At 41.1% G+C, this 20502-nt stretch overlaps 2 protein-coding genes across 5 annotated transcripts in view; one reads left to right on the top strand and one right to left on the bottom strand.

The window, feature by feature from the left end:
• The window catches only part of PPP2CA (protein phosphatase 2 catalytic subunit alpha), a 65258-nt gene extending 62161 nt beyond the window's left edge, over window positions 1-3097 (bottom strand). For 3 of the 4 annotated variants that reach the window (XM_035105439.2, XM_060271673.1, XM_060271674.1), the window contains exons 1-2: window positions 2356-3097; window positions 389-570 (exon numbers count right to left, since the gene is read on the bottom strand). In XM_035105439.2, the coding sequence (XP_034961330.1) occupies window positions 389-570; window positions 2356-2422 (249 nt within the window). In that variant the 5' untranslated portion in view covers window positions 2423-3097. The remainder of the gene's footprint in view (window positions 1-388; window positions 571-2355) is intronic. The other variant, XM_035105442.2, reaches the window with a different exon arrangement.
• A 4997-nt stretch (window positions 3098-8094) lies between these two features.
• Window positions 8095-20069, top strand: UBE2B (ubiquitin conjugating enzyme E2 B). Its single transcript, XM_035105456.2, has 6 exons — window positions 8095-8313; window positions 13503-13583; window positions 14336-14361; window positions 17686-17775; window positions 19142-19230; window positions 19598-20069. The coding sequence occupies exons 1-6, from the start codon at window positions 8270-8272 to the stop codon at window positions 19724-19726; spliced, it is 459 nt and encodes a 152-aa protein (XP_034961347.1). The 5' UTR covers window positions 8095-8269; the 3' UTR covers window positions 19727-20069.
• Window positions 20070-20502: the final 433 nt, after the last annotated feature.

Here is a 20502-nt window from a genome sequence, read left to right as displayed (position 1 = left end):
GCCTACACAAGACTCTATATATTTTCAACATTAACATCTAAGGTTTCTAATCTGAATATCAGAAAATCTGTTATCACTTATGAAAAAGCAACTTTTCAGCCCTCATGGTTGTGAAGAAAATCTTGGAAGAAACTCATATTGGAACACTTCGCACTAAAATACCACTGAATTCACCGGAGCATATCTGTGTACTTAGAAATCAACTGACATCCTGATTCTAATTTTAAAGCATAGCAACAAAATAAATCTGACACAAACACTATTCCTTCTCTTTTTCTGATATGTGTTCAGTAGGCAATAATTAGAAGATATATGTAACAATTATGCATATTTGATCTCTGGGGATATCAAGGCATTGATTTTCAAAACAGCAACAAAAGAAGCAAACCTTCAGGAACTTTATCTCTCTCATTGCAATTTTGTTGACAGACTTTTCAGGCTTCTCATAAAATATCTTAATGGCAACTATATGTCCTGTTTCCTTGTGTTTACATTTCATTACTGTTCCATAACTTCCCTCTCCCACTTTTCCGAGGATCTCATACATCTCCATACTCAAGTCTGAAATCTCTTCAAAGAAGGGGAAAAAAATGTTATTTTGAAGTACTTAAACTTTTTTGTTGCTTCTTAAATGAATTGCACAAATAAATTTAAAAGGAGCTATTCCTACAGAGAGACTTTTTCAACCAGTTTCACACCTAATAAGCGCTGTAGCTGTTAAAGACAGTAACACAAAATACCATAAATTTCTCCCCACTGAAAGGAGGAAGAGCTGTAAGTATCAAGACCAGCTGTCATTTCTTTTTGTGCAATCTACCACTGCTGTGGCAAAATCTGTTTTACTTCAACAGGGCTTGCACATGACTTGGGGCTTGGTGTACTGAAACCTCTAGTTAGGTAACTAGGAGTGGCCTGTACCTGAGTGAGCAAGGGACATCCGACACCCCACTTTGAATTATCTCCAGATTATTGTAACTACGGTAGGGCAAAGTGTGTATAAGTTGAATAATCATACATTCTTCCCCACCTACTCATGCACCTGTTTCTTTTAGATTGTGCTAGGGACCTGCCTCACCTGTTATTTGTAAGGTGTCATGCCATGGATGGTCTTAAATAAACAAATCAATCCCCAAGACTTTTCTTACACTGTAGCTATTGCTGGTGTTCCCACTCCACAACCTGGGGAAACCCAGCCAGATGGGCAGGGTATAAATAATAAATTATTATTATTACCTTGTAAACAGTTTTGATCATAGCAGTACAATATAACTAAAGAGGCAATGTGGAATAGTTCCAGCTTTCATTGGGGGGGGGGAGTAACACTCTTCATTCATTGATTGGAGACACCCCACGACCCACTGCTGCAACAATTCACTTGTAAAAAGCTTGACTGCGAAGTACAGTACATGGGAAGTGCAGTTGCACAAAATAGCTGCCTGCAAGTGAGGAGGGAGGGGTGATCTCACCTCTTCCACCCCCACCTTGAGTGTTGGCATCTGCACCCTCTGTCTGTGGTTTATTGCGGTCCACTTATCACTGCCTCACACTGCCTAATGACAGTTCAGCTGCCTCTCTTTCCTACCCCTCCCTACACAGATCCAGCCCTTGAGAATCACCCTGCCTTGTTGGTTTTTTTGACAGGAAACCTTGCCAGCCTCTCAAGAAACACTTCAACCCACATTTGGGGCACTGGTACAGAACCATTTGGGTTCAACCCCTGCCAGGTCGCACGAGCCCTTCTGTGGGTTTGGATGCTTTCTCGGGTTTAAATATTTGCTTTGGAGTCACTGGCCGATATGCATTTGTTAGAATCATAGTATTGAAGAGTTGGAAGGGACCCTGAGGGTCATCTAGTCTAACCCCCTGCAATGCAGGAATGTCAGCTAAAGCATCCATGACAGATGGCTTTCCAGCCTCTGCATAAAAACCTCCAAGGATGAGGAGTCTGTTCGATTTTTCTTTTCTTTTCTTTTTTTAAGGTAGGACACCCCGGGAGGCTTTTTGGCCAAAGGGCAGTACAGACAACAGATGTTTTAAAAAGAAAACATTTTGCTTTTTGCTTTTTTTAACTTCCGTCGGCCCTTGCAGGATGGTGGGGGGGCGAGTCCCAGCTTCCTGAAGCTTGCTCATCTTCCCACCTTGTTTGGCGGTGCCACCCCGCTCCACCGGCCCTTCGACTTTCCCTGCTGCTCCCCAGTCCCCGCCCCGAGCAAGCTTTTCCCTCCCTCCTGCGGCTTCCCTTCTTTCCCCCGCCTCTCCCGTGTCCCGCCCCCTACCGGAGCCACCCTGGTTCCGGGAAGCGCCAGTGCACCCACCCACGGAGCAGCTCCTATTAAAGGTGCTCTTGCCTCTGACCTGCTCTCGGGAGCTCCCCATGTTGACTCCTCCTAGGCCCAGCCAAGCAAACCGGCCCTGTTACCATAGCAACCGCCGGCTATATCAACAGCCGGCCGGCCTACGTCACCCGGGAGCGAGAGGGGGGTGCTTCTCTCTGACCTCATCGCGTTCGACACGTTCGAAAGGCGGGGCGAGGGCTGAGCCCTTGGCCGATGGGTGACGTCAGCCTGTCCCGCAACATGCCTGAGGATGGGGCTGGAATCGCTCCTCTTACCTAACGGGGGTTTCTGAAAAACGACCATTTCGCAAGGTTGCCGGGCCGCCGTTAGGGTTTTCCTTGCAAGCACCATGAAATGTCGACTGCCCCAAATCCATCTGCCCAAGATTGTAACGCGTTCCGATGACGCGGGGCAGCGCAATCCGAAAGGCTGCCTGTTATGTTTCACTGCCATTCGGAACGGCGTTTAAGCACCACTGAATGTAGTGGGCCTTTTTCTCAGAGTCAGCATGGGAACAGATTGCACTGTGTTGGTTTCGGATGATGGAAGGGTTCAGAAGTGCCGTTTGATAATTCGCTTTATGTGGGTAAACAGGTATGCCAGCAAGGGAGCAGATCCCACAGAAAACACCCTGTACCCTAGGTTTCAGGCACAAACTCAGGTGCCCACTGTTATCCTCCAAACTGCCAACCACACAAGCAAGCCTAAAGGTAAATTGTAAAGAGACCCCTGACCATTAGGTCCACTCGCAGACAACTCTGGGGTTGCGGTGCTCATCTTGCTTTATAATAATAATATAATAATAAATTTTTATTTATACCCCGCCCTCCCCAGTCAAAACCGGGCTCAGGGCGGCTCACACCAATAAAATTACAATAAAACATAAAAAGCAATTGATTAAAATACAGTATTAAAATTTAAAATGCAGCCTGATTTTAAGTAGTCCATAAATCCAAGCCGTGAGGGAGGAAAACACAGGGGTCAGACTAAGTCCAACCCAAAGGCCAGGCGGAACAGCTCTGTCTTGCAGGCCCTGCGGAAAGATGACAAATCCCGCAGGGCCATAGCCTGCCAAGTTTTCCCTTTTCTCGCGAGGAAGCCTATTCAGCATAAGGGAAAATCCCTTTAAAAAAGGGATAACTTGGCAGCTATGCGCAGGGCCCTGGTCTCCTGTGAAAGAGCATTCCACCAAGTTGGGGCCAATACTGAAAAGGTCCTGGCCCTAGTAGAGGCCAATCTAGCCACCTTATGGCTCGGGATCTCCATAATATTGTTGTTTGTGGACCTTAAGGTCCTCCGCGGGGCATACCAGGAGAGGCGGTCCCATAGGTATGAGGGTCCCAACCTTTACTGGCCAAGGGAGCCGGTGTACAGCTTCCAGGTCATGTGGCCAGTATGACTAAGCCGCTTCTGGCGAACCAGAGCAGCACACAGAAACCGTTTACCTTCCCACCGGAGCAGTACCTATTTACTTGCACTTTTTGACGTGCTTTTGAACTGCTAGTTTGGCAGGAGCTGGGACCGAGCAACGGGAGCTCCCCCCATCACAGGGATTCTAACCGCCGACCTTCTGATCAGCAAGCCCTAGGCTCTGTGGCCTAACTGGCTTCAAATGATGGGGGTGTCACCTCCTCCAAGCCTGATAGTTAGGAACCATCTATCAGGAGACCGTTTTCTAATATTTCCATCTAACACACTGCTTGCAAAGGAACAGCCAGACAGCACCAGTCATAGTATTTTATTTCCCACGGCTGGATATTTTTACCTCATCCAAAACATTCCAACTTTCATAGGTGCGCTCATTAATGATAACAGACAGCATGTGAACTTGTTTGAAAAAGCAATGGAAAGTTATATATACTGTAATAGAAATCAGCTATCCACCTCCTGTGTGCCAGGCAAGACAGTGGGAACTAAAATGTGTATCAGGCTTAGTGTGCACTTTGCTTCTTAATATACTCTGGTTGGCCTGTTATTTTCTCCTACGGATAGGGAACCCACTTTAAGGACTATACGGGCTCTTGGGTACCCCATAAGGGAAAAGGAACAGTTTTTTCTTATAACATTACTTTAAGAATTTCATTGCTGAGCCATGGATCAATCTGAGTCCTCAGAAATACCTTTTTTTTTCTTTTTGGGCTTCAAAATCCTCTCCCGTTTGCCAGTTGTGTATCTAAAGCCTGTTTGCCTGGTCTCTCTTCATTTCTAACTTGTGGTGCACTCCAATCTTCTCTAGAGGGTGTGTATTCACCAGAAGGACCAATGTGACTAATGATAACAGATGTAGGGAAAACGTGTCTTTGACCACCAACAATTATATTGCTCCACCCATCCCCAGGGTTCCCGTCACCAATGGCCCTGATGCTGCCAGTGACACCAGAAGCAGATGCCTCCCTCATTTCATGGTGGCAGCTGGACATTTCAACGCCTTCCCCCACACTTCCACACCACACAATGCCATTTTCACAGCTGACAAGAATCCTGTATAAGTTGTAACATTGCTGCCACTGCCATCAAAGGGCACAGCTAAGGCACGAGGGTTGGGAGGAGGCCTGCCGTCACAGATATTCAATAGCAGCACTTGTCCAGTATGCAGCAATACTTGCTGCTGCTTCAACAGGAACCCTGTTGCTCTGCCATACAGCTAGATAGACATAAAAATTGCAAAAAGTGATTACAGCATAGAAAAGCCAATGGTCAATGATGATGAGAATTGTAGTCCACCAACACTTGGGGGATACCCCGTTAGCTACCACTGCTTAGTTTATTTTGAACTATGGTTTAATGCAACATTACATGGAAACAGTTTTTGACTTGCATAGTGGTACTTTGTCAATGCACTGCCCCTCTGGCTTGGTATGAGATTATTCTACACTAGCCGCCAGCTCCCGCATATCAATTTATTTCATACCCATTGGGACTTCACAACTCAGTTATTCTTGCCTTTGAATTGCCTCTACAATTTCATGGGTATTGCTTCTGACAACAACAATCATAAAACTTTTACAGTATGCTCCCAAATCCACTTATGGAGGTGTAATTGCATTTAGGATTGGTTTCCATCACTGTGAGAACTACATTTTAAATGGCGCCACTTCCTTACAATCTACCTAGCTGCTATACTTCCAGCACTCCCCCACCTGCTTTGAGCTCCTAAACACAGCACTTGGCCTTCTTCTAGCAACAGGTTAGCTCCATCCTGAGTTAAATAGATCTGCAGCATAGCCTACGTGAATTACTTTCAAATGCACTTCAGACAGAGATGCCAGATTCCAATACTGAAATAAACTAATATTCACAGCCTCTTTCATTCACATCAGTGCTTGCAATCTTATGCTCAATCTTACTCAGAAGTAAGACTAATTGAGTACAAAGGGGCTTGCTCCCATGTAAATGGATACAGGATTGCAGTCTAAAGCATTGGATACCAATTGGGATTTACACATCAAAGTGCAAGTAGATAAATAGGTACCGCCACATGACCTGGAAGCTGTACGGCGACTCCCTCGGCCAATAACGCAAGATGAGCGCTGCAACCCCAGAGTCGGTCACGACTGGACCTAATGGTCAGGGGTCCCTTTACCTTTACCTTACACATGCAAAGGATTGCATTGCACTATACATCAGTTAATTTTTAATTAAATACTGGGACTTTAGAAATACAAAAAGTACTGGATCAAAATAATCAGGACAGATAAAATGCCATATCGAGTATTCTTCTCACCCCTACTCCAATGTAAGATGATTTGTAGCTACAGGACAAACTAGAAAAAGATAATAGCCAGTCAAATGGGATTTTTTTATTTCACTGGGCAACATCTGAGACTTTGGAATTAATCTGGACCAAAATCAGATGCTATCACTTCTTCAGTGAGGAAGCAATAGCTTATGAGGCAACTATGTAAAAGAACCTACATAACCAGAAAATTAAATTAGTATGATCATGGTGTTGTTGCTTTTTGGCATCAACAAGGTCAATTATGTTTTGACTTCTTATTCTTGGTAAAAAAACAATACAGTAATCCAATCTGAAACCTTACCAAATGAATCATACTATACATTGATGAATAGAGAATTACATCACAAATAGAAAATAGTTTCACTAAAGTGAAAAGGGTGAATAACTGCAATAATATATTAAGGCTGCAATCCTATTGCACAAGCCTAACCATGTATACTAACCATGTATACTAAGTCCTATTAATTCAATCAGCATTACTTCCAGATAAGTGGAGCTGGGATCGTAGCCTTCATCTACTCTCAAATGTGCATAGGTTTGCATTTTTAGGCTGTGATCCTGAAGGAGCCCATTTATATAAAGTCAAGGTTTTGAGGCTGCAATATTATGGATACTTACCAGGATGTAAATCCTGCTGAACTGATTGGCCATTTCTAAGAAAATGTGCTGATGACTGGAGTCCATTATCTACAACCTTCTGCACTCATTATTTAGGAGAAACACAATCCACTGAACTCAATGGACCTTATATTCAGAAAACATTTATAGGTCATGTGTAGATCAAGGTTCTTAAACCAGGAATGGAAGAGATTCCTTTCCTCCATAAAGAATACTGTAAAGTTATGGTGTTTGAAATCAGGAACAAGTACTACTGTGTTTCTCCAAAAATAAGACACCGTCTTATATTTATTTTTCCTCAAATAAAAAAAAACCACAATGGCTTATTTTCAGGGGATGTCTTTTTTAAAAGTTTAACCTACAAGGTTAAACTGCCTATCACTATGGCTTATTTTCGGGGCATGGCTTATTTTCGGAGACGCATGGAATCTAGACTAGTGTAGACCATCATATGGTGGTTTCTGTAATAAGGAGCACCTATCCCATACTATTTACTCAGGTTTTTTAAACGTGTTTTCTCTTGACTTTTTAAATGGGTTTAGAATATGTTTTAGAGTTTGATTGTTTTTAAACTAGCAGTAGTTTTATTGCTCTATACTGTATTTTAATGTTGTGGTTTTGTATTTTGCAATGAGAATTTCTGCTAAACAGCAGTGTAAAAAAATCTTGTTGGATGAGTCCACAAAATTATGGTAGGTGTTTCGAGTTATTCACAATACTTCATCAAGGTAAGATTTGTGACAGAGAGGCGAAAAATAAAAATACCAAAAAAGTACAAATGGGAAGCTAAAATGTTGCAGCATACGGTCAGTTTAAGAACCAAGCTCAAGATGGGTTTATTTTTGTTTTACAATTTGGCTGGCTGGCTCCGATAAAGGCATTTCCTCAACTTTGGATTTTAGATAAACAAGGCTACCTTTGCACTTTGACTTTTATATAAGGATGTAGTCGGTTAACAGTGCAACCCAAACCATTTCTACTTCGGAGAAATTCAAAAAGGTACGTAGCGCCAGGGCGGGAGCCTTAGCTAAGTAATAAACAACGATACTGTGACAGCTAAGAAATAAAGGGAACAATGATTCCAAAAAACCACCGTCACTACACTCTCTGACAACTCAACGCCTCCTGCCCGCACCGAAGCACACGCACGGCAGCCGCTGCTCCGCCTTCGAAGGCTCCTGTAGCCGAAATCTGCAAAATATATCCGCGCAGCAACCCGTGCCCTGCTGGAGGACAGGAGAGCCAATCACAAGCGGAGGACGACACCCTCGCGCTCAGAGAGCGAGAGAGAAAAAAGCCTTCTCACCCCCCTTCAAGCCGGCGCAGTGGTACATCCCTAAGGCGTTCTCGGTCCCCTCCCCAAGCAGGCGCAGTGGTACAGCCGCGAAGGGCGGCTGGTTCCCTCCCCCACCGGCGGAGGGAGACGCCATTGCGGAGTTGTTTGTGAAGCAGCAGAGCGAGAGCAGGCGGCCGCCGGGGAGGGAGACGTCGGCGTTGCCAGCGGTGCTGAAGCCTTTTTTTGGAGGTGGGGGAGGCCCGAGGATTCATTTGGCAGCCGAGGGGAGCGGGGAAAATCATGTCCACCCCAGCTAGGCGGAGGCTAATGCGAGATTTCAAGAGGTAAGCGCTCTTCCCCTTTCCTTCCTCCTCCAAGAGGTCTGGCTGCTTCCCAGGGCCGGAATGCGCCTCCTCCCTCCCGCCTTCTCTGGAGGAGGAGGAGGAAGGAGGTCCCCCCCCCGCTCTTGGAGACCCCCTTGTGAGAGCCTAACTGCTCACCTTTGCCTTTTGCCCTTCCAGAGGAGCGGGGGGCGGCTTTCTGTGTTTAGGGCGGAGGGGAAGAATAACTCCTCTAGATTTCGCCTGCCCTTCTCTACCCAAAAATAAAAAACCTGCTGGGAGGACAAAGAGTTCAAGAGTTTCCACTTACTCCCCTCGAAGATCTGCTCTTGCCCCGCACCCAGACTGCCCCCCCCACCCTCCTTCTCCTTCCCCTTCCTCCTCTGTTAAGAAGAAGAAAGTCAAGGGTTGTGCTAGACAAAAAGACTTAAGAAGCTTGCTGGGGTTTTTTCCTCTTCTTTCTTCAACACCCCCCCCCCAAAAAAAGGAAAAGAGAGGCCAAACTGATTCGAGAGACCATTCCCATTTTTCTTTGGCTTTGACGCCCCTTTATAGAATACTTGTCTTGTTGATATAAGGGAGTTGCCTTGAAATAGACTGGATTGACCACGTCACAAGTACAGATAAAGGGGCCCCCCTCTAGCTCAGGGGAATGACCTAGGGGGCCAGTTTGTTTATAGCATGGGACCTTATGCAAAATAGTGATTAGGTCACTGGTTTTAAGAAGTCGCCTCTTACCTATTTTTTTCCTATCCTGCACCCACCCCCACCTCTCCAAGTACTCAGCATGCAAGCTGCCTTTGCCTTTGCAAGTGTGAAAATGGGTTTGTTACATAAAAGCCACAGTAAATGGTATGCCCAAGAAATGATTTCCAACGGTTTTCTTTTCTTTTCTTTTTAAGGAAGGAAACTGGTAGGCCACAGAGCTGTGTTAAATGCAAGCTTTGTTATTTCCGTTTAATAGAGTTTTTCTATGCTCTCCATCCACTGATCCCAAAGCATCTTGCCAATGTGATGCTTCAAAAATAAAAGAAGCCATTGTCACAGCCTCAGGTTACCCAGTGAGCCAACAGTGGAGCTGTAAATAAAACTCCTTCCAGTCCAGTGTCCCCCTCTTTTATTTAGCCATGTTGAATCTTTTAATCCCCAAGGATCTGCTCCAGAGTAGAGTTTCAGTGCATTTGGTATTCACTCTACTCTGTTCCCTTATGACTTGGGCTTATGCAAAGAGAATTGGTATATGAATTCTGTCACAGAAATGTAAACTCTTCAAAAGGCTGGCCTGTGAATTCCATAGCTTTCTGGGTGGGGGGGATAGGGGAAATAGTGGAGAGAAACATTGAATTTTTTAAATTTTGCTATGTAACCAGCAGTGTTCTTCAAAAGTAGGGAGAATGCTAGCTGTGAATGCAATGATTTTAGTCATGGCATATAGAAAATGCTAACTTTCTCACACTGAAGTTGTTTGTGCCTATTACAATGGAGGCTTGTGTTTCCGTGTTTGTTTAGGGCTGCTTCCTATAATTGCTCTTTGCCTCTTAGCTTTTACTGACATCTGGAGGCATCTGTGAAGGTTATGCTGAAGTTGGCAAAATAATGGCCATTTTATTTTCTCAAGCAGGTTGCCAAGAAAGACATCCTATCCAAATATGCTTTTCCTGGCACTGCAAATGGATTCCACAAGGAAACCTGTGCATATTCTATAAAATTACAATATGTACATTCAGTACTTTAGATAACATTACACAGGAACTATTACAGCATGGATCTTGTTAAGTGTACAGACAGCTATATGGTCTCCAACTTGGCTTAAATTTGGAATTAATACAGGAGTAAAGAAACAAAATAATTGTATGAGCAGGTGAACATTTTAAGATGGGATTCAGTTATTGCTGAATTGCCATAGGACTGCAGATAGTTTTATTTCCCCAGTATGGCAAATGTGGTTATGCCATGCCACAGAATGGGTTGGTGCTGTGACATGGTGGCCGTATCCAACAATGCAGTATATTGCACAAAGCTGTGATCCTGAACAGTTTCCTTGAATGCATTCCATTGAAATCAGCAAGGCTTACTTTGAAATAAATGTGTCAAAATTAATTTCAGGAACTGAACTTACTTATACATTCCTCAGTCAAGCTAAGTTTCACTATGGGAACTAGGCCTTTATACTTCCAGGTTATTTTAATAATTGTTTCACTGATTTCACTATACAGTACTGACTTAAATTTAAAAATCTGCCCTAAGACACCCTGTGTTGCATCTGGAACAACATGAAAAAAATTGTTATGACCCCAGAACCAAGCAATATTTTCACCAAGGCACTAATGTTTTGAAAACTGACACAAAAGTTAGAAAGATTATAATTAGAATTTAAACTGCACTTAACTTGCTAGGTTTTTTTATTATAAAATCCAGTGTTATGTGAGCTAGGACAGTCCCTTTGAAAGAGGACATAAAATGCACTAACTATAAGGGATCCCTAGCCTAGACATTCCTTAAACAACTCCATGTGTAACACTTGACGAAGACCTTTTAACTACTGAATGGGAAAATATCTGGCACTAGAAATCTCAAAATGGAATGCATTTGTTTCAAAGTGCATGCTAGATAGCTGGTTTCACATAGAAACTGAGATTCATGTCAGGAAACACTTAGTTCATAGCTCACCTCAGCTGTTCTAAGTCTTCTTGGATAACGTATGTGAAGTGTTTTGAACATTTACTATATAAATGTTGAGTATTTGGCACTCAAGCCATCTGAGTTAAGGAATGTATATTTTGCTTGAGTCTTATTTCATTTAGGCTGACTAAAATGGCATCCTTGCTTCCTCTAATCTTCAATTACAGTAACTCTGTTTGCATGTGAAATCCCAGTCAGGGCTGCAAAATCTTCATAGCTGAAGGCTTTTCACAGCATGGTGTTCATGAAGCTTCAAGAACCAAAGCACATGGGGCTTAATGCTTTTGCTGAGACACTGGCATGCAAGCTGGCTATCATGTAGCAAGAAGTCACGTTCCTTTGCTCTCCAGCCAAGGTTTTAGGTAGCTTGTGCTGTTGACATTAAACTGATTGAACTGAGCATGCTCCAAGAAGAGAGCTGTATAAATGCAGGGTAGTTTTAAGGGCAAGGAACTGTATGTAGACTGACATTGCAGCATGCTGTTAATTTGCTGTTATTCCTAATGCCACTCCGTTGCAAGCCTTCCTTCCCAATAAATGGAAATGTACGTTTTGATGTGATGGCTACTGAAAGAATTATTTCAGTGTCTTAAATCTCTAATTTCCCTCTGCAAAATGTTGCACACTCTTAAACATGATTAACAGACTATCACTAATATTGCAGTTCTGCTGTAAAAATGTGCATTTACAATACTAGTATAACAAGGCAAGCTCTTGTGTTACATAAAGTAAGAGTGTGGAGGTCATATTTGCCACATGGAAGGAGTTCACTCTGTCTCTTCAGCTTTTCTTTAAGAGATGTCCCTGTATATAATCCAGCTTGAGGAACTGAATGACTTTAAAAAAAGATGCATCTTGACCATGTTGGGACTTTTTTTTTTGGAATGGAGTAACATATGGAGGTGGGTTGAAATGGGCTGGCACAGCACACTCTGAAATCAAATTGTTCCACCAACCAAAATAGAACAGCACTGTCTCACTACAGATATTATTAATGATGATCATTTCTCTACTGAAAACCCAGATAAAATATATTTCTGTAGTGTACAGAATCTCAAAACCAGAGCAACATAAATAAAATTGAAGCAAAATACATTTAGGAAGCTTAAGTAGAGTCTGGGTCACCTGGCAAGGTTATGAAAACTATAAATTATTTCCATGGGAAAGCTTGCTGAAATAATGACATAATAACACAAGTTGGCACCTAAGACTCATTACAGATGATGTCTTCTTGCTTTCATTAGGTATCAAGTTCCATAATCCCATGCCATCACTCTAAATTCACAATTTCTTGTTGAGGATAGCCAGGCACCATTTGACAAGTCTTATGTGGCAGGATACAAAGTTCAAGCAGGGGCTATGGAATAGGGCAGTATTTTAAGTACACTGGCCTTAAGTTGTTTAGATCTTCATATACTAATAGTAAGACCTTGAAGAAAGATAATCAGCACGTGATAGCCAGTGCAGCTCCCTCAACATAGGTGTTACGTGTTTGTTCGTAGCCAACACCCAATAGCAACAGGGCTGTGGAATTCTGCACCAGCTGCAGCTTTCATACCAGCCTCAAGGGTAGCCCAACATAAAGCGCATTACATTAGTCTATCCTAAAGGTCACCAATGCATGACCCACCATAGTGGAGCTAACCCACAGCTGACAAACCAGCTGCATCAAGGGTCTTGATTTCGCATGATGTTTCAGTAATGTTCTGTGTTTCAAACAGACATGATTTATGGCTTCAGTAGATACTTGCCAATATGTAAACAAATAACAGTTCATTTTCTGTATAGTTATCTCCAAGTGATGGTCTGAATGCTCATGAGAAGGATGCAGCTTGCTGGTAGAGCATCTGTTTGGGTGCAGATAGTCTCTGCCTCAATACCCAGCAATAGCCACCACAAAGCAGATCTCAGGTTGACTACCAACACTACTTACATGGTGGCATAAGTGAACAGACAAGCTTTGCTTACATCAGGCACCAGAAGTGCTAAGCCTGAGAAAAGATGTGCAAGTATCCCCAATTCTTATCCTCTTACAGCTGTAGAATAGAGGATAATCATCACAGACACCTATACAGTTAAAGTAAATTAGATAAAATGAGTGTTTTCTGTGTTGAAATGTAAAAGGAATGCAGAAGATTAGGTTGGCAACAAGTAACTTCAGTCCAGGATTGTGGTAAGGACTGAACCTTGGTGGCAGAGCATATGCTTTGCATATAAACATTCTCAGGTTCAGCCCCCCAAGAACTCCAGATAGGGCTGGGAATGCCCCATGCCTGAAGCCCAGAACAGCCATTATCAGTTAGTGCAGACAATACTGAACTAGATAAGACTCACTTTAAGGCTGCTTCCTATGTTGCACAGAATGCTGGCTGATCATTGAGGAGTCAGAAAACCAGATGGGAGGAGGAATGGGTGGAATATCATAAAGGAAGGCATGACTGGCTGGCTGGAATAGCGTGTGTACACTATGGATTTTAATGTCTCCATGCATTCTGCTTTCTTGTTTAAAGATTACAGGAAGATCCACCCGTGGGGGTCAGTGGTGCACCATCTGAGAACAACATAATGCAATGGAATGCAGTTATTTTTGGGTAAGTGAACCTTTCCTTCATTATAAAGGGAATGAATGAATATATTCTAAGTTATTTATTTTCTGTGACACTTTCACAAATGCTAAATGACGACTGAATAAATTGAGCACATTGTTAGAAACAGATTGTTAAGGGTCCAGTGTTGCACTCCAGAGTATTCAGTTTAACAGGGCAACATTGAACATAAAGGGTAGGATTCAACTAAAAAGCCCCACCAGTGGAAGCCCATGCAAAGACTTCTGCTAGCTCAGCGGGGCGTCCCCCTCTCCTACCTTGCGCACACACACACATGCCCAACGTGGGAGTGGGGGTGGGGTCAAAGTGGGAGTGGGAGAACCCCCTGAACAACATGCAAGGGGAGGGGCACAAATGTTTGTGTTGATGGAGCAATCTGTTTATCACTAAATTGAATCCCTCTCAAATCATTCTCTTTTAAGCTTTCTTATGATGTAGCATGTATTTGTACAAGCTTGGTACTTTTAATTGAGAATGGAACAAGCTGAGCACTTTGGCTGAAAATTCCAGTGAATGTATTGTCTCAAATTATAGCTTTGCAAGTGAGACTCTTTGCAGAGGCACTGCAATATCTAGAGTTTGGGAATCAAGTATCTTTTCAGTAACACATTTATATACCAAGCTACTGGCCACAGTTTTATGGGAACCTAAATGGCAGGAAATAGCTTCTGAGTTCTGTTTGTTCATTTACAGTTAAGGAATAATTAATTCTAAAAACGTATTATCTCTCTTTCCAGGCCAGAAGGTACTCCCTTTGAAGATGGTAAGCTTTAAAAACATTTTTTGCTTCTGGTGGCTTTCCTAAATTTAGAATCTAAGCACAGGAATCTTGCATTATGTTGCCATATGTTACCTGTAACAGTTGTCTGATATTATACTGTCTGATATTGTTATACTGAGGATAACATTCCAGTTGTAGTACTAATACATGTAGGTAAAGGTAAAGCCCATTATTCTTACAGCACCTACCAGCAAGAAGTCCTAGTACTTTAAATCATGTAAATTGACTTGTTTGATCATAAGCCCCTAACAATACTAAGGCTACAGTCCTAACCCCACTCACCTTGGAGTAAGTCACACTGAAATCAACAAAACTTACTTTTCAGTAGACATGTTTAGGATTGCACTGTACAATATAAATAAATTCCACTTAGTTAAAAGGGTCTTTTATCATTTAGATTTGCAGCCCGAGTACACAAAGTGCTAATCAGTCTGATGGTTTCATGAAGTAGGTTGTCACATCCCTAATCTAAAATTGGGTCATCTGGAGGTGTTATAAATTAACCATGACTGACAATTTGGAAATATTTTAACGCTTGAATTTGCAGTTGGTTCTACTGGAGCTCCCTCTGACTGCTCCAAAATCCCTGTCTCCAGTGACAATTGCATATTTGCCAGAATGGAAATACTGACGTAACAGACATGGATCCAAAGAACCCCAAGACCAATTCTGTTTGTTCAATTGAGCTTTGGACTTGTATTTCTTGAATAGAACTCCCACATGACACATGGAAAACAGATTTTGAAATTTTGTTGTTGTCCGCCCCCCCCCCCAAAAAAATATTACTGAGCATGCCCAAGACTTTGGGCATTGCTAAAGTAGCTATTTGGCTTTTAGCCACAGTTTCCATCAACAAGGCACTTAGGCATAGAATAAAGCAGTCAGACATAATTGTTGATGGACAGCTTGGGTGTCTTCCAAATGTGATATTCAGCTGGAAAAAGGGGGCCCACAGGGGGGGGGAGAGAGAAATAGCCCCACTCAAGGACAGGACCTAAAACCAGACCTTCAGTATGATTTTGAGCTTGTATTCAGTAGAGCCTGCTAAGATTTGGGGAGAAGTTCACATTAGTTCATTCCAACATTTTTCATGCTTTTTTGGTAATGCCTGGCTTTGCCCATAGCACATGATCCTGATTCCTCTTTTGATAGTGAAAATAAAAACAACTTCACGTTCCCTTGAACTGATCTTTATATAAAACTGTCTTGGTGAAAATAACCACAGTAGAGTATATGGCTGTTCTTGCAGTGGTTGAAGCGGACTTAAAGCCACCTGTTTATCACTCTCTAGTGTTGTGTCTTGAAGAACAGGTTTTTTTAAAAGTTGGAAGTTCCAAAATTTTGTGTGGGTGTTCCACCACCACCACCTTTTGTTTCTTTTAAGATCTGTATTGGTCTTATTTAGAACTAGTATATAAGTGTTTCCTGTGAACTTAATAAAAATAAAATTAAAAAATTCCTTCCAGTAGCACCTTAGAGACGAACTAAGTTTGTCATTGGTATGAGCTTTTATGTGCATGCACACTTCTTTAGATACCACAGGTATCCTGTGAACTTGTAAGTCTTAATGACCATGGAGCTGTTGTGTGCTCGTACTGATTATTCTGGTTCACATTAGTAAAGGGGATGACTCTTGGGTGTCCTACAAAAAAATCAGTGGAAGGTTCAACTTTGTAACCTGTTCTATTTTGTGTGTGTGTTTTAAACTTGATTCGGTCAGTTGTAGTTGAAAAGGTGGGGCAAAGCAGTTTTTTGTAGAGCTTCCCAGGTTTGAGACAATTTTTGCTTAGCACCTGTAGTAAAGTAAATGGCTACTTGCAAGCTCCAGACACCTGAGGCTCTCATGTATAGCCCAGGGGAACTTGTTAGTGCAGGGAAAATGGAGGCTGTCATCACAAAAATGATGGCAAATGTTTCTGATAATCTATTTGATGGTAAGTTGTTTGTCTCTGGACTAGCCCATAGATTCTGTTAGCTTTTGATACCCAGTTGGATGTAATGTAGACTTCAAAGCTGTCAACTGAATGTTGGCAGTTCTCTCTCTCTCTCTTTAAGTGTCCCTTTCTCAATATTAAAAACACACAAAAGCATCAAAAAAGAGGCATGCTTCAAATTACTGCTGAAAATGTAGGTACTAGAAGCCTTGTGTATTTCTAAGATAATTTTACTTCTTTCAAATTAAAATTATGGCTGAGGTCAATAGGAGTTGCAGTCCAAAATGTTTGGAGGGCACCCAGTTGCTCCAGAGGGGGGGAAAACTTTCTAGAGAAAGTTTTCTTTTGAAATAAAAGCACATCTGTACTTACTGTCCTGGGAGCAAGTTTTCTTTTGAAACATTGACATTTTTACACGTATGGGTGTGCAACTCCTCATTTGTGTATGCATGTTTATTTTATAGCACTTCGTCCTCAACTGCCCAGCTTTTTTCCTTTTCGTTTTCTCCAAGGATTTGTTTGACTGTGCTGGATAATTTCAGGCCAATTTACACATCCAGCTTCTGTCCCCACATAGAACACATTCTTATTTTAGAAACAGTGTGAAATGCATGAGCTAGTTCAGATCCTTGAAATGTATCTGTATGTCACATATATGTATGTGGGTGAGAGAGAGAAATACCACACGATGATCTTGAGCATGGATTTCATACTACTTTCTTCACAGAAATACTTTCATTGTAGTAAATGTATAATGTATGAAGACCTGTTCATTAGAACAGTTAATCAGCGCCAGCTTAAAATGCCTGTTATGTAACTCATGAATTTCTGAGCTAAATAGCTTTGCCAGACATTTATCTAACTCCATTTGTGTTTGGTTTTTAATACCAAACCAATGTTGCATTCTCAACCTGTGGAAATTCAAAAGGAATACACCTGATTCATCTGTATATTTTTCTACATAGTTTATAGCTGAATAATGTACATTGTGTTTTAGGTTCTACTCCATATTCTCTTGAGTGGGCTGCTAAGATACTCTCAGGATGCCGGTGTTATTTCTATTCATAGCTGTGTACTGCAGCATTTTATTAACTCTAAAAATAATGTTAGACTAAGTGTTTATTTTTATTTCAAGAGTAGTAGCCCTTTTGTTAATCAATAAGTGCTTTTGAAGGAATTAGTTTTACCGCTATATATTTGTGATCTTAAGATGTTTGTAATAGCTTTGTTATATAACTCTAAACTGCCTTATGAGATGAGATACAAATGTATTAAATAAAATGTCATGTTTAGGCTTTTAAAAGCAGATTCATCTACATAATTTGTTCTTGTTTGTCGTCCCCTTTCTGCCCCTTTCTCTCTTTTTTTACAGGTACCTTTAAACTAGTAATAGAATTTTCAGAAGAATATCCAAATAAGCCTCCAACTGTTCGGTTTTTATCAAAAATGTTTCATCCCAATGGTAAGTTTTCATGAATAATATGTAAAAACCTTAGGTGGAAGCATGTGCCCTCTGACTTCCAACAAAGTTTTAATATCCATATCAATTGCTGAAGGTAATTGCCATGGCAACTACTTAACACAGAAATTCTTCACAGCCTGCAGCCAGTACTTTCATTAAAATAATATCTGAACAGCCATGTCATACTGGCAATCACAAAAATAAATGGAAACTAATTAAGTTTAGAAATAGTTTGTTCTATTAGATTAGAGACCAATAAAGAACTTCCTGATTAAGGGAATTGCTTTGGAGATGCACTTTGTAGGGTACAGTGGGGAACGGGGAAAGATCCATTGCATGAGTGGCCGCCTCTGTTGGATCCAACCCTCTACATCTGCAAAATCCAAAGCCTTAATGAATGTTGCAGCTGGAGCTGTAATCTTCCTTAATATCTGTGCTCCTTTTTGCAAGCGTTCTGTCTCAACATTTGTTGCTGAATCTTCTGTGTATAGCATATGGCTGCTTCTCTTTCAGGCAAGGAGAGCTCTGTTAACAGGGAGCAGTATTGATGCTGTCCAAGCGCCGAGTCAATCATTCGACAAGACATTGAGGCCCTGTGTACTATATTTTTAAAATCTTTCCTCCCATTTTTCCTATAGCCTAAGCAACTTGCTGTTCATCAGCTGAAGAGTGAGGAGGAATGAGGGATTGTTATTACTGAGATGTCAAATGTAGCTAGACAATATACACTTGTTTTAAAGAGAGACAGCGAGCCTACAGAACAATAATGTGAAGGAGGATTGATCTTCCTTTTGGAGAAGAACTTTTATGTCCCTGCTCAGTGTGTGTAACTAACATACGCATAGAGGAACTCTGATTTGTGACGCAGATATTTTAACTTGGTTAGGAGATAGGTTAGAGATAAAGTGAGAGTTTCCTCTTCTATTGCTACAAATCAAAGGAAACCAAACACCTTTCATATAATTATCTTCAGATTTTGCATCAGGAGTGTTATGATTCATGAGTCTCTTATCAGCACATTCAACTGCAGAAAAACCTCTCTTGGGAACAAGAATTTCACTTTGATTTTCTTCCTGCCCAAAAGTGAACAATAAATAAATGGATGCTACCACCCAAAATGCCTAGTGACCAGTACTTCTAACCTGTGCCAACGCAAGATTAACTGCAGGTTGCCTCATTGCTGAAAAGTTATTGTGCAATATGCTTTTCTCAGATATATTTTCTGTGGCATGATCTATGCATGTTTATGAAGATTTCAATATGAATTAAAATGCTGAACTTCTGGAGAAATATATCACCCGTTCACACATAGCATTCAACTGTAATAAACAGTGGTATAATTTTAAAAACCTTCTTTTCATTTTAGTATATGCAGATGGTAGCATATGTTTAGATATCCTTCAGAATCGCTGGAGTCCTACGTATGATGTCTCATCTATTTTAACCTCAATTCAGGTAATTTTAGTAAATAACATACTGCTCTTCATAGTCTACTCATCTGAGAAGCTGATGGGGAAAATTGCTGATGAAGATTGAATCCTTTCTATCTTGAGCAATTTATTACAGTGAATATTTTGAACTATTTCTAGTAACTTTACGGCTACTTAGTAAGTCATTTTGTCTGAAGTGCTTGTCAAAAGGATTGTTATTTTTCTTTTACTGTATCAGTTTAGATGTAATATTAAATGTAAACGTTGCAAGAACAGGGCCGGGGCTTGTTGTAACCCTCAAACATGGCATTCTACTCTGATTAGAGCTCTTCATTTTGATGGCTGCTGCTTTATATTCCACCCCCAATGTTGGCTTCCTTTTCTCTTTCCAGTCGCTGCTTGATGAACCTAATCCAAATAGTCCTGCCAACAGTCAGGCTGCACAACTTTATCAGGAAAACAAGCGTGAATATGAAAAAAGAGTTTCGGCTATTGTTGAACAAAGTTGGAATGATTCATAAGAAATAACTACTTCATTAACCGACATCCTCATAATCATCATGTACAATTTAACTTACGATAGGAAATGCTATCAGAACTTCTCAAGTGCCACGTTTGACTTGCATACAGATGTGTTTGCAAAAATAAGCCCTTCAGTTTCAAAACTCTAAAAGCTTGTGTACCTTGATTAATGTACTTTCTATTGCATGTTATGACCTAAGTTATTGCTACATAAATTTGTAATATATCCTGTTTGTATTTTTTTCAAAGTGTATAATGTTGGTGTGAAGTTTTCATGACAGAATATACATATTTTGTAAATCTGTACTTTTTTCAAAATATTGAATGCCTTATTTTTGAATTCTTTAGATTTATAAATTGGACAAAAATCACTTAACAGAGTTTTATATATAAAATATTTCATGTAAAGCTGAAATACATAACCTCAGTGCAAGACATTTTTCTGTCACTTCTTTCAAGTTTTCCATGGCCTCACAGATCGCTTGCATGCAGATCTAACTACAAAAATACATTAAGATGTAAGATGCCCTCTCACATGTGCAGTCTAAAATTCTGCCTAAGTAAGATATTTTTCCCCCACCAGTGTTGGAAGAACCTTACAGTTCTCAGCACTTTGGTGTGGTAGAGAAGTACTTGGAGCTCCATTTTTTTCCAACACAGATTTTGACATTATTTACATTTTCTTATATGGTGCTCTTTATTTGGGGAGCTTGGTATATAAGCTGCCTTCTGCCAGTCATGCAAGATAGGATAAAGTGGCAAAAAGATGGACATG

Source organism: Zootoca vivipara, chromosome 2 (assembly GCF_963506605.1).
Source record: "Zootoca vivipara chromosome 2, rZooViv1.1, whole genome shotgun sequence".
Taxonomy (NCBI): Eukaryota; Metazoa; Chordata; class Lepidosauria; order Squamata; family Lacertidae; genus Zootoca; species Zootoca vivipara.
Note: the sequence above shows the minus strand (reverse complement) of the source record. Positions and strands in the feature narration are given on the sequence as shown.

Coding starts and splice junctions, on each gene's coding strand:
- UBE2B (XM_035105456.2), top strand. CDS start 8,270: ATGTCCACCCCAGCTAGGCGGAGGCTAATGCGAGATTTCAAGAG. Junction 13,584..14,335: donor TGGAATGCAGTTATTTTTGG/GTAAGTGAACCT, acceptor CTCTCTTTCCAG/GCCAGAAGGTACTCCCTTTG. Junction 17,776..19,141: donor AAAAATGTTTCATCCCAATG/GTAAGTTTTCAT, acceptor TTTTCATTTTAG/TATATGCAGATGGTAGCATA.